The sequence below is a fragment of the Mandrillus leucophaeus genome, unplaced genomic scaffold, assembly GCF_000951045.1.
Source record: "Mandrillus leucophaeus isolate KB7577 unplaced genomic scaffold, Mleu.le_1.0 Scaffold1, whole genome shotgun sequence".
NCBI lineage: Eukaryota > Metazoa > Chordata > Mammalia > Primates > Cercopithecidae > Mandrillus > Mandrillus leucophaeus.
In genome coordinates, this window is record NW_012098097.1 from 13921749 (window position 1) to 13934434 (window position 12686).

Genomic DNA, 12686 nt, shown 5'->3' on the forward strand with positions numbered 1-12686 from the left:
AAAGTGACAAGCTCTCTTTCCCCATCTTCTCTACAAAATTCAGCTCTCCCCAGCTCCTGCCCTGCCCTCAGCCTGTCTGGAGGGCCCTTCAGACCTGGGCGTGGGCTCCCTTTGCTTCCTCAGAGGCCTGTGATCTTGACTCACTTCTCCCTCTCCCTCCCACAAAGAACACCCACGCCCTCCTGGACGTCCGGCTGGACAGTGTCTGCGCCCTGCACAGGATGGACATCTTCCCCATTGTCATCCACGTCTCTGTCAACGAGAAGATGGCAAAGAAGCTCAAGTAGGTACACACTGGGGGTTGGGCAGGGGCTTTGAAGTGGCTCCTGGGCTCCCCTGAAGCCCATGGCAGGTGCCTCCGCACTTACTGGGGCTCGGCTAGCACAATCTAATCCTTGTTGGCTGAGGACGGAAAAAAAAAAGTAAAAAAATGGCTGGTTTCCTGGGCACAGACCGAGAGGTCCTGCCACTGTGCCCTTTCTACCCCAGGAACCAAGGCTGTGTTCTAGACAACTGCCTCCCACCACTGGGGCCTGGGGCCTGTTTTCTTTACAAGGTCCCCTCAGAGCGAGGCCTCTGTGTTCAGGGGTGTTTGCGTGCATGTCATCACTACTGTAGCCGGGGCTCCTGGGCGCCTTGCTCTCCCCTGAGCCTGCCCCGTCCATCTCTGGCCTGTGCAGGAAGGGCCTACAGCGGTTGGGCACCTCAGAGGAGCAGCTCCTGGAGGCCGCCCGGCAGGAGGAGGGACACCTGGACCAGGCACCCTGTCTATACAGCAGCCTGGCTCCTGACGGCTGGAGTGACCTGGACGGCCTAGTCAGCTGTGTCCGCCAGGCCATTGCCGACGAGCAGAAGAAGGTGGTGTGGACGGAGCGGAACCCCCGATGATGTACCGTGCCCCTCCCTGGGACGGTGGGGGCCTCTGCGTGCCTGTTAATGCGGTCCTGTTCCTGAGCCCAGACCCTACTGGCACAGCTGTGGGCTCTTGGCTCATGAGGCCTGCTGTCCCCTCTGGCTGGGGTCTAACCTTGAACCCTCACCACGTGCAGGTCACACACGGTGAAGCCACTTGTAACTGCACACTTTTCTGTGGAAACATCTTCACCTTTCACCAGGCTTGGCATGGTCTGGACTGGAGACCCTGAGAACATTTCTGCAGTGGGACAGGAGGGACATCTTCCCACGCCTTCCCTGGAACCGGAGGCCCCGGACCTCTCTGGAGAACCGCCTGTCTGCAGGTCCGATTCAAACCTGCGGGGGCTGCATTTCCCTTTACAATTCTGAAGTGTCAAAGGCTCACTCCAAAAGCACAGAGGCAGCGGGTGGGGAGTCTGGGTGGCCCCCAAGGTTGCTGCCACCCTTGCCTGGGGCAGAGGCACAAGCCCACATATGCTGTGACCCTGGCCACCTTTTCTCAGCTTCTGAGGCTGCGATGCCTCAGGAACTCCAGTCTACAGAGACCAGTGTGCTGACTTGTAAATACAGCCTCTGGGTGGTGGAGATGGTACTTTCAGTGGGTCTGTGCCCCGTGGCCTCCATGCCCGTTCGGAGGGGGTGTCCCAGAGAAGCCTGGCACCAGTATCCCTGTACAAGGTCCGGCAGACTCTGCCTTCCCCCGACCTGGCTTTGCACCCCAGCCCTTCTTGGGCCAAACATCTTCACTGCACCTTCAGGGCTCGGGGAGGACCCAGGTCCCCCAGCGCCTGGCCTTGCCTCCGCCTCCTCGGGCTGTTGCAGACTGAAGGTCATTTTGACAGCAGTGTCCAAGAATCAGGAAGCTGTTCTAGAATTCAGGTTGGAATCATCATAAACGAGTTCAGAAAAAGAACTTCTGCATATTTTACTAAAATAAAAAGCTTTTACAATAGCTGGCCTATGGCTTCCTCCAGCCCACCCCAGTATGGAGTGATGGGGAGAGAAGGGCGAGGGGAGCCACCCACTCAAGGAAGCGCCCTCTCCTTCGAGGGGTGTCCAGGCCGGGCTTCTGCTCCTGAGGTGGGTGGAGGCAGGGCAGGAACGGCACAGTCTCCCAGCAACGCCGACGCCACCCAAGAATTAACCCAAGCCAGAGGATGGGCATCGCCACCCAGCAATGCCAGTGCCACCCAAGAATTAACCCAAGTCAGAGGACAGGCATTGCCATACCTTCATCTTTGGACACTCTCAAAAAATATAAGCTTCTGCCCAGAAGCACCACAGGTTCAAGCTCATCACTCAGGGAGCCTGCCGCCAATCAGCTGAAACCTGCCTGGGGACCAGGTACTTGACCATGGGGCAAAACAGAAGAAGCAGAAACCTGCCCAAAGGTGGTTCAAAGGCTTCCTCTAGGCCAGACGCTGGTAAGAGCCAGGCGCTGTGCTCCCAGGTGAGTGTGGGCGGGACCTGTGTACTGCCCACGCGGCACCGAAGCCCTTGCCTGCTGTCCGTGAAGGGCTCATAAGTATCTGTGGCTGCCAAAGCCTAAAGGGGGCCTCAAGCCTCCCATTTGCAGGTCCCCAAACCAAGCCAGAAAACAAGACTCCCTTGTCATGGGCTGGGGGTGCTGCCCTGTCCACAGATCACACACGTCTAGAATTCCCGTGCTGGGACGTGGTTCAGACACGAGGACGGCCGTGTCGTCTGCCATGATGGCAGTGTCCCTGGTGGTGGAGGGGCTGGGCACATGCTCTGGTCCCCCTCCAGGCACTGGCAGGAGTGACCCCACGGGAAGGAAGAACCCTCCTTGGACGGGAGTGTAGACGGAAGCGCTGTTGTCAGTGCTCCCCAGGCTGGCCGGCCACAGGGACATGTCTGGGATGTGTGCACAGGCCTCCTGGGAGGGTCACAGCTCGTTGTGGAGGGGCTGGCACTGGGGAGAGAGCTTCTCCTCCAGGACGCCGTCGGGGGCACACACCCAGGGGTCGTGGGTCTCCCATTGCCACTTGGTCAGCTGGGCCCGAAGCATCTCCAGCACCTGAGCAAAGCGCGGGTCGGCGGCCAGGTTCTGGGTCTCGTGGGGGTCCCGGCTCTGGTCGTAGAGCTCCCAGCGTGCCCGGTAGTAGTAATGATGGAGGTCCTTGTACCAGCCTGTGGGCTGGCCAGCTGTGGTGCGGTTCAGGAGGTCCTGGAAGGTGGGTGAGACGTAGAAATCCTGGTCGATGGGAAAGGGCATCTTGAAGTTGAGGTTGTGCACGAGGCGGAAGTTCCGGTGCTGCACAGAGCGCATGGGGTAGGACATGGTGACCTCGTGGTGGCTCTGGCTGCCAAAGACGGTGGCCCAGAGGGGCTCGGCCTCCAGCGCTGGCAGGAGGGACCGGCCAGTGAGGTGGATGGTCTTCGAGCCAAAGATGGTGTAGCTGGGGTACGGGATGGAGAACCAATCCAAGATGGTGGGCGTGAGGTCTGGAAGGGAAGCGGCATCTCAGAGCAGCAGAGCCCTCAGCACACAGGACTGTCCTTGGAAGGGCCGAACCTATGCCACTCAGGGCGGCTACCCTCTCCAATCCAATCAGCAGCGGGAGGTGCCTTGTCGGGCACCTCTCACCGCCATGTCATCTCTCTGGGCCATGGTGCCTTGAATGGTATAACAAGAGGCCCTGATTCGGTGACATTTAGGATCCTTCTAAAATCCTATGGACCAGAAAAGAAGTCTATTTTTCAGCAGCTCGTCTACTCCAGCCCTGTGGTGGGTGTGGCCATAGTGCTCCTGGCTCATAATCTGGGGCCAGAGAGAGATACGGGCAAGAGCTTGGAGGGAAAGGGAACCTGAGTTTGCTGCTGCCCCGGGCCCACCCCACCTGGAGGCTCTGCCAGGCCGTGGGCAGGACACGTGAGCCTCTGCCCTGTGCCAAGGGGCTCACCCCAAGCCCCTCACAAAGTCTTCCTGCACCCCTATCTTTGTCTGCACATCCATAACATGGGACTAGATGTCCCAGGCCTTTTTAGAAATGAGCAGGGTCATGAGGTGCTTTGGGTCCCCCAGGAAGGCAGGATGGGGTGCACAGATGCTCAAACGGGGGTCCCCAAGCCCACAGTATTGGCATCACCTGGGAACTTGTCAGACATGCAAATGCTTGAGCCCGCCAAAATCTACTGAATGGGACACTCTGGGGGTTGCAGTTTGGATGTTAACAAGCATTCCAGGTGCTTCTGAAGCTCATTGGAGGTAGGCAAGAAAAAGCAATGGTTTTGAAAGCAGTGGGATCCAGGCGAGAATCCTAGCTTAGTGCTTATCAGCTGTGCAGTCCTAAGCAGCTTACTTCACCTCTCTGAGCCTCATCCTTTTCCTCTGCAGAGGGGGAGCGACAGTCCCTTCCTCACCCAGATGACCTGAGAGCCACATTAGGTGATGGGTGTGGAGCAGCATCTGACAGGTCGTGGCCCCGTCCCAGATCCACGCCCACCCCTTCCCTGATGGAGACAGACAGGCGTACCTAGGAGGCTCACGTAGGCCTCGCTGACTTGGCCCCAGCGTTTTGGGTGCTCCGGGGATGACACCAGTAACGGTTCAGCAGTGCCCGGCCAGTACAGGTTGGTCCTGCCGCTGGGGAAGGGGATTCCGTTGTCGGACGTGAAGATCACCAGTGTGTCGTTCAGGACACCCGCGTCACGCAGCTCCTGGAGCACGAGTCCAACTCCTGCGGTGAGGGGCCGGGAAGCAGAGCTCAGCTGCAGACACGCACGGGGGCAGGGGTGTGTGCAGACCCACCCGCTGCTTCATCCGGCCACTGGGCTCTGCGCTTTCCGGATTTGAAAGCATCCCGTAGTTCTTCCCACTAGCTCTGGCTCTTGCCCGGCTCTGCCCAGCTCCCATTGCCTGAGCAGGCCTCGAATAGGCCTCCAGGGACTCCAGTCATCCCTTGGCACTTCTGTGTCACCCCCAGGCAGCTGCTCCCTGGTGCCCGCCGGCTTCTGAGTTCTCTGGAATCTCGCGTCTGTCCCATGGAGCAAATAGGGCAGGGGCCAGAAGACAAGGTTTCCTCTGTACCCACTGTTTCCCAGGTCGCTAAGAATTAACGGCACCAACAGGGCAATGGCAAAGGTCCCGACCTCCTGTTGTGGGTTAAACGGTGATCCCCGAGCCCAAAAGACATGTGTGCTGGCATCTGTGAAGGGGGCCTTGTTTGGAAAGGGGAACTTTGCAGATAAAGATCCTGGGACAAAATCATCCCGAAGTACTCAGGCAGGCCCTAAATCCGACGGGGTCCTTATACGAAGCAGAAACAGGCTGGGCGTGGTGCCTCACGCCTGTGATCCCAGCACTTTGAGAGGCTGAGGCAGGTGGATCACGAGGTCAGGAGTTCAAGACCAGCTTAGCCAATGTGGTGAAACCCTGTCTCTACTAAAAATATAAAAATTAGCTGGGCATGGTGGTGGGCGACTGCAGTCCCAGCTACTCTGGAGGCTGAGACAGAAGAATCGCTTGAACCCGGGAGGTGGTGGTTGTAGTGAGCCGAGATCGTGCCACTGCACTCCAGCCTGGGCAACAGAACGAGACTCGGTCTCAGAAAAAAAAAAAAAAGAAGAAGAAGAAGAAGAAGCGGAGACACAGGCAGAAGAGGAGACACAGGAAAAAAGGCCGTGTGAAGGCTTATGCGGGGATGGGGGTGATGTTACCACCAGCCCAGGAACACTGAGCATTGGCGCAGCCCCCAGAAGCTGGAAGAGGAAAGGCAGAGTGTCCCCTACACCTTCAGGGGAGCGTGACCCTGCTGACATCTTGATTTCAAACTTGTGGCCTCAGAACTGTGAGAGGACAAATTTTGGTTGCTGTAAGCCATCCGGTTCACGGGGCTTTTTCGGACAACCACAAAAACTCACATACCTCAAGTTCTCCATCTGCATACGCTAGGGAACTCCCAACCCCCAATCCGACCCAGGTCCTGTGGCTGGAAGAATCCGAAGTCCTCACCCAACCTCTGGGGCGCCCTAAGGCCCCCGCCCAGGAGCAGTTCCATATCAGGGCAGTCCCGGAGTGGGTCCTGATGCCACCCACAGGCCCCACCTCTCAATGTGGGCTCTGCCGGCTACAGCACAGGGCCTGCCACACTGGGACCCTCACCCACACCCTGCTGTGATCTGACTGAGAGGGCGCTGGCCCAGGTTGGGGACCCAGGCCGTGGCACCCCTCTCAGTGCCCCATTCTGCAAGCCCACCTTGGTCCATGCGGCCGATGGTGGTGTACTGAGCGGCAAGGTCGGCTCGGGCTGCCGGGGTGTCGGGGACGAAGTAAGGCACCTGGGGCAGGCGGTGGGGAGCCAGGCTTAGAACAGATGGACTAGGGGAGCAGCGTCCAACCTTCTCCCTGGGGCCTCCTACAAATGGATGAGCCCAGAACAGCCTGAGTCTGGACCACCCGGTCTCTCTACGGTTCTCTGTGTGGTCCCAGGGATGGGGACCTGAATCCAGTTTGGTCAGTTTGGTCAGCGCATCTCTCTTCATCATCTAGGGCCAAGGCTGCAAGCTCGCAGGAGGCCCAGGTCCCCGACCCAGGGCTGACGGGCATCCTGAAACGCCAGAGGGGCCCTCCTACCAGCACGTCCCGTGGGTCATAGGCCTGGGGGGTCCAGTCTGGGATACGACCCATGCCGCTCTCTCCGTTGCCGAACTTCTCACAGAAGGTTCCGTACTGGGGCTGGGAGTGCCCGCAGCGGTGGGGGTCATGGAAGGCGACGTAGAGGAAGAAAGGCCTGCACGGGAGGAGGCCCGTTGCCAAGGCTGCGGGGCCAATGCCGCCTGGCACAGGAAGCCCCTCGGCTCTGCCTCCTCCTCTGTATCTGGAAGTCAACCTGTAACCCTCACCGCCTCAGTTTCCCCAGGTCCCTTCTCCCTCTGACCAGGCTAATTCGAGTACCTGGAACCTTCTCCCCGCCCCCATTCCAGCCACGTGGGGGCCCATGCATCCCGCCTGAAGACTCCAGGCTGTGCTCTGGGACCAGCCGCCAGGGGGAAGGGGCAGGGGCCCCGACTCCTACCGGTCGCCCTGAGTCTGCAGGAATTTCCGGACGAGCAGCTTAATTCTGGTGATGTTCCGTCCCACCTGGAGGACGGAGCTGTTCTCCTCCGTGTAAGCAAAGTCAAACGGGTACACGGCCTCCGGCCCCACGTGCTTCTTCCCGATGATGCCTGGATGGGAAGAGAGGCCTGTCCAGAGTCCCTTCTACCTCCCAACCCCCTCTGCTACCTTCTGCGCCCCCCTCAGCCCTAAGCGCACTGTGGGTTCTCGTGGACTCACAGCCCAGCCAGGAGACCCAGGCCCAGGTCTTTTGGGACAAGAGCTAAGGGCAGGCCACAGGGGCTGAGGGTGCGTGGGGACAAGGTGCCAAACCTCCTGGACTCTGGCCTGGCCTCGGTGCCTCACCCCACGCCCTGTCCTTGGCACAGGGTCCTCACCTGTACGCACGCCAGCTTGGCTGAGCAGCAGTGGCAGGCTCCGCACCTTGTCGAAGGAGTTGAAGTGGTGCACATCCTGGTGCAGCCCGTACATCCCATTCTGATGCTGCCAGCAAAGGTGCATGAGATCCGGGGCTCCCAGGCAGCCAGGGCCCGCCTGCGGCACCTGTTCTCCCACGGTCCTCCCATCCCCAGGGGCCTTCTCGGGGCCCTGATTTAGACTTTGAGTGGCCAGCACCCAGAGAGACTGCCTCCACCTCCCACTCCCTGCCCAAGAGGCCCTGGGTCCCTCTTGTGAAAGGAGGACTTCGCAAGAAAGAAGGGGACCTGGAGGGCGTGCACTGGCACGAGGGCGGCCTTGATGTTCTTTCCGCATGTCTGTACTTTTGAACTTTTCTATTACAATCACATGTTACAGAGTGAAAAAGACAGGGCCAGGCCTTGTTTTATTACCTAGTTATTTTATATTGTAAAAGATATTGTACATTTTAAAAACTCAGACTGCCAGCCAGGCACGGTGGCTCACGCCTGTAATCCCAGCACTTTGGGAGGCTGAGGCAGGTGGATCACGAGGTCAGGAGATCGTGACCAGCCTGGCCAACATGATGAAACCTCGTCTCTACTAAAAATACAAAAATTAGCTGGGTGTGGTGGTGGGCACCTATAGTCCCAGCTACTCGGGAGTAGTCCCAGCTACTCAGGAGGCTGAGGCAGGAGAATGGCTTGAACCTGGGAGGTGGAGGTTGCAGTGAGCTGAGATGGCACCAGTGCACTCCAGCCTGGGCAACAGAGTGAGACTCCATCTCAAAAAACAAACAAACAGACAAACAAACAAACAAACAGAAAAACAGTAAGTGTCCTCAAACACCCGTGTTCACAGCAGCTTTATTCACAACAGCCAAAGGGTAGCAGCAACCCAAGTGCCCACTGACGGATAAATGGAGAAACAAAGTGCGGGGTCCATCCATCCACTGGAATATGATTGAGCCCTAAAGAGGAGGGAAGTTCTGACTTGTGCTACAGCATGGTTAACCCTGAGGACATTGTGCTGAGTGAAGTAAGGACACAAAAGGGGGGCCAGGCACGGTGGCTCACACCTGTAATCCCAGCACTTTGGGAGGTCGAGGCAGGCAGATCATTTGAGGTCAGGAGTTCAAAACCAGCCTGACCAACATGGTGAAATCCCATCTCTACTAAAAATACAAAAATTAGTCAGGTGTGGTGGTGTGCACCTGTAATCCCAGCTACTTGGGAGACTAAGGCAGGAGAATTGCTGGAACCTGGGAGGCAGAGGCTGCAGTGAGCCGAGATCGCACCGCTGCACTCCAGCCTGGGTGACAGAACGAGACTCTAACTCAAAAAAAAAAAAAAAAAAAGACTAGTCCTGTGTGATTCCACTCTTACGTGGCCCCTGGAGCAGTCAGAGTCATAGAGACGGGATAGGGAGGGAGAACGTGGAGCTGGTGTTTCATGGGACACAGCTTCTGTCTGGGAATATGGAAAAGTTCTGGAAGTGGATGGTGGTGATGGCTGCACAACAACGTGAATGCACTTCATGCCCTGGAACTGTGTGCTGAAAAATGGCTAAGATGGGAACATCGATGTTTGTACATTTTACCACGATAAAACAGGAGCGTGTGTGCCCAGCGGCAGCCACTCCCCGCACCATGGCGTTCCCGGGACACTGTGGCGATGGCGGGTCACGCTGACTCAGTCCACAGGCCTCACGCTGTTTACATACGAAGCATGAGCCCTGCCAATCCCCATAACTAGAGTGGCATCTCATTATACCCACCATCTTACAGATGGGGAAACTGAGGCACAGGGAGGTAGGTTACTTGCTCAAGGCCACACACAGCAGTGGAGCCAGGGCTGGTAGGTGAGTTGGAGCCCCTAGTCTGCACTCACGGCCGTAGGCTGTTCTTGCCTCCTCCTGGAGGTGGGAGGGAAAGCGGGCAACACCCCCAGGGAGCCCGGGGATGGGAGACGTGGCAGAGGCCTGGGCCCCGGACGGAGCCTGTCTACTCCCTGCCCATCCCCTCCTCCTGCCCTTGCACCTCACCTGGGGCAGGCCAGTGAGGAGGCTGGCGCGGCTGGGAGAGCAGCTGCTGACCGAGGTGAAGGCGTTGCGGAAGAGGAGACTGCGGCGGGCCAAGGCGTCCAGGTGCGGGGTGGCGATGGCGCTGTTGTTGTACGCACCACTCTCAAAGCCTCCGTCATCCGCTGCGTGAGGTGGGACACAGAGAGCACATGGTGGGCTGCGGTCATGAGAAACAGCACTGGGAGTGAGGGAGGCTGGGGCTGTGATGCCAGGAGGCAAGATACCCAGGTGGGCATGGTACTGGCTCAGCGTGAACACTCATTGTGAAACGCTATTCTGACAGAGCACTTCATTACCTAGGAGGCATGACACCCGCGTGGGTACATCAGGCAAGCATGATATCAGAGGGCATGTTAGCAGGTCTGATACTTGGTGGGTATGTTAGCAGGCAGGCATGTACCCAGAAGACCCCATACCCACTGGGTATGTTAGCAAGAAGGCATGGTACCTAGTGGGCACAATACCTGGTGGGTATATCAGCAAGCAGGCATGGTGGCCAGTAGGCATGAAACCTGGTGGGTATGTTAGCAGGTGGGCATGGTACCCAGCAGGCCTGATACCCAGTGGGTATGTTAGCAGGTGAGCGTGGTATGTAGTCTGGACTGATGGTAGGTATAAGCAGGTAGGCATGGTACCCAGGCAAGCCTGATACCCCGTGAGTATGTTAGCAGGTGGACTGGTATCCAGCAGGGATGATGCCTGGGTGGTATGTTAGCAGGCAGGCATGGTATTTAAGTGGGCATCATACCACAATAAGCTTGATGATATCCTAAGCAGGCATGATACCCAGTGGGTATGTTGGCAGTTGGGCACGGTACACAGGCTGAACTGACAGCTGGGGAGTATAAGCAGATGGGCATGGTACCCAGGCAGGCCTGGTACCTGCGTAGGTATGTGAGCAGGCAGGCATGGTACCCGAGTAGGCAAGATACTCATGCAGGCATGATATCCCAACAAGCTTGATGATACTCCAGTAGGCATGCCACCTGGGTGGGCATGTTAGCTGGCTAGGCATTTAGGCAGACAACGGCTGAATGCATAGCCACAGCCGTGCATTCCACAGCCGGGCATGGCCACAGTGGCTGAATGCATGGCCACAGCCGAGCATTCCACAGCCGGGCATGGCCACCGAACTGCTGGGCAATTCTGGGCTCTGCAGAAACTGCGTGGGGCAGAGGGCAGGAGAGCCTCACCCAGGGCACGTCTAAAGATCTATGTGTGTGCGTCCCACCGCTGCTTCTCACTGGTGCCATCTCAAAGGCCTAGTGACCTTGCAGGTTGTCTACTTCAACGCTTTCACTCTCCACAAAGCAGCTGAGGCCCAGAAAGGTGAGGTGCAGTGCCCAAGGCCACACACTGGGCAGCGGGAAACAGGGACGGGCCGCTGAACTCCCACAACCACACCAAGCTTCTTCCCCCTGCTCTGGAGTAGAGGACACTGGGGGCACCACAGGAGAGGCTGGTGGGAGCCTCCAGGACCAACACTTTCCCCAGTTCCCTCAGAGTCTCCCTCAGAGGTCCACGGGCAGAAGAGGCTGGGCACCTTCCAGCTGGGCTCCCGTCCTCCACCCCACAGTCCCCACGGGGTGTGAGCGCATGGCAGCCAGGTAAACCCGGAGGGAGAGGGGGATGGGCTGTGCTCCCTACGCCCCTACCCACAGGCCGGGAGGAAAGCTGCCCTTCTCCAAACCCAGAGTGGCTCGGCACTTGGCTGTGGGCCTGCTGTGGACTGAACTGTGTCCTCCCGGAATTCATACGCTCAAGCCCTGACGCCAACATCACTGTATCTGGAGACAGGGTCCTTAATTAAGGTTAAATGATTCATAAGGATGAGACCCTGATCTGACAGGACTGCAGCCTTATAAGAAAATAAAGAGAGCGCCAGGTGTAGTGTTTCATGCCTGTAATCCCAGGACCCTGGAGGCCGCGGCAGGAAGATCGCTTGAGCCCAGGAGTTCGAGACCAGCCTGGGCAATACAGTGAGACCTTGTCTCTACAAAAAATACAAAAATTAACCGGGCATGGTGATGTGCACCTGAGGTCCCAGCTACCTGGGAGGCTGAGGCAGGAGGATCACTTGAGCCTGGAGGTTGAGGCTGTAGTAAGCTGTGATTGTGCCACTGCACTCCATCCTGGGTGACAGAGTGAGACCCTGTCTCACAAAAAAAAAAAAAAAAAAAAAGAAAAAAGAAAGGAAAAGGAAGTGAGACCACCCCCATCCACTTGTCATGTGAGGAAACAGTGAGAGGGTGACCACCTGTAAGCCGAAAGCGGACCTTCACTGGAACCCAACCAAGCTGGCACCCTGACCTTGGATTTTCAGCCCACAGAATTGTGAGAAATACATTTCTGCTTAAGCCAATCCATGGCAGTCCGTGCTAAGACAGGCCCTAGCCCAGTGGCCGCATAGCCTGGGCTCTGAAAGCCTGTAGGAATCCTCATACGCAGATGAGGATCCATGCAGGTTCTCTGCTGAGTTTCTGGGAGGCGAGGAGTTGGCAGGAGAGCTGTTTATGTTACAGTGAGCCGAACCCCCGCCCAGAGACCACAAAATTAATCAGAAAGAGGGCACCTGGCAGGGCGCCAGACCTCAGAAGGGGAAAGAATCGCAGGCCTTGGGTTTGGCCTCGTCACTTGTCATGGGCCAGAGCCCTGATTACCCAAACCGGAAGTCTTGTGAGCAACACAGTGCTTGCGCTGGAGGAACCTGGGGTTTCTGAGAGGGACTGGGATTGGGGGAGACGGCGGTGGGTGGGTGGTGGAGGGCTGTGCCCTTGGGACAAGGGAAAAGACAGCTGAGCCACAGCCTATGGGGTCGGAAAAGATTGCAGCGGGGAGGAGATGAGAGCCAGGAGGGCACCCTGTCTGCAGTCTCTGGGGACCTGAGCACCAGCCCCTCCTCTGGAATCCCCTCCCGAGAGCGATCTGGGATCCGTGGACCCCTGAGCCCTGGCTGGGCAGGGTCAGAGGAGGGTGGGGACAAGCGGCAGGAGGTAAATGTAGGGGTGCTGGATGCTGGGGCTCACCCCTCCAGCCCTTGCTGCCCTCTCTGGGGAGACACCCATGAAGAGTCTGGGGGCAACACAGAGAGGAGGACGAGAGGGAATGGCAGTGGGGATACAAGGGCAGGGCACACTAGGGTCAGCGTTGACCGCGGGTGGGGAGGAGGCCAGTGGCCACTTCCGCGGGCCACAGCAGGTGGGCGTGGGGGGGC

General features: G+C 58.0%; 2 protein-coding genes across 2 annotated transcripts in view; one reads left to right on the top strand and one right to left on the bottom strand.

The window, feature by feature from the left end:
- The window catches only part of CARD14 (caspase recruitment domain family, member 14), a 40748-nt gene extending 38881 nt beyond the window's left edge, over positions 1–1867 (top strand). The window contains exons 21-22 of the mRNA XM_011967323.1: positions 168–283; positions 681–1867. Of these exons, the coding sequence (XP_011822713.1) occupies positions 168–283; positions 681–888 (324 nt within the window). The 3' untranslated portion in view covers positions 889–1867. The remainder of the gene's footprint in view (positions 1–167; positions 284–680) is intronic.
- Positions 1816–9589, bottom strand: SGSH (N-sulfoglucosamine sulfohydrolase). Its single transcript, XM_011992077.1, has 7 exons — positions 9434–9589; positions 7372–7477; positions 6954–7122; positions 6512–6668; positions 6135–6216; positions 4413–4616; positions 1816–3381 (listed from the first exon to the last, which is right to left on the bottom strand). Exons 2-7 carry the CDS (start codon positions 7463–7465, stop codon positions 2822–2824), a joined length of 1266 nt encoding a protein of 421 aa, XP_011847467.1. The 5' UTR covers positions 7466–7477; positions 9434–9589; the 3' UTR covers positions 1816–2821.
- Between the last annotated feature and the right edge of the window lie 3097 nt (positions 9590–12686).

Excerpts from the sequence above, each read along its gene's own strand:
- SGSH (XM_011992077.1), bottom strand. The coding sequence starts at position 7,465 with ATGTACGGGCTGCACCAGGATGTGCACCACTTCAACTCCTTCGACAAG. Across the intron at positions 7,123-7,371 it reads CCAAGCTGGCGTGCGTACAG|GCCTCTCTTCCCATCCAGGC; the intron begins GTGAGGACCCTG and ends GACTCTGGACAG. Across the intron at positions 6,217-6,511 it reads ATGACCCACGGGACGTGCTG|GTGCCTTACTTCGTCCCCGA; the intron begins GTAGGAGGGCCC and ends CGCCTGCCCCAG.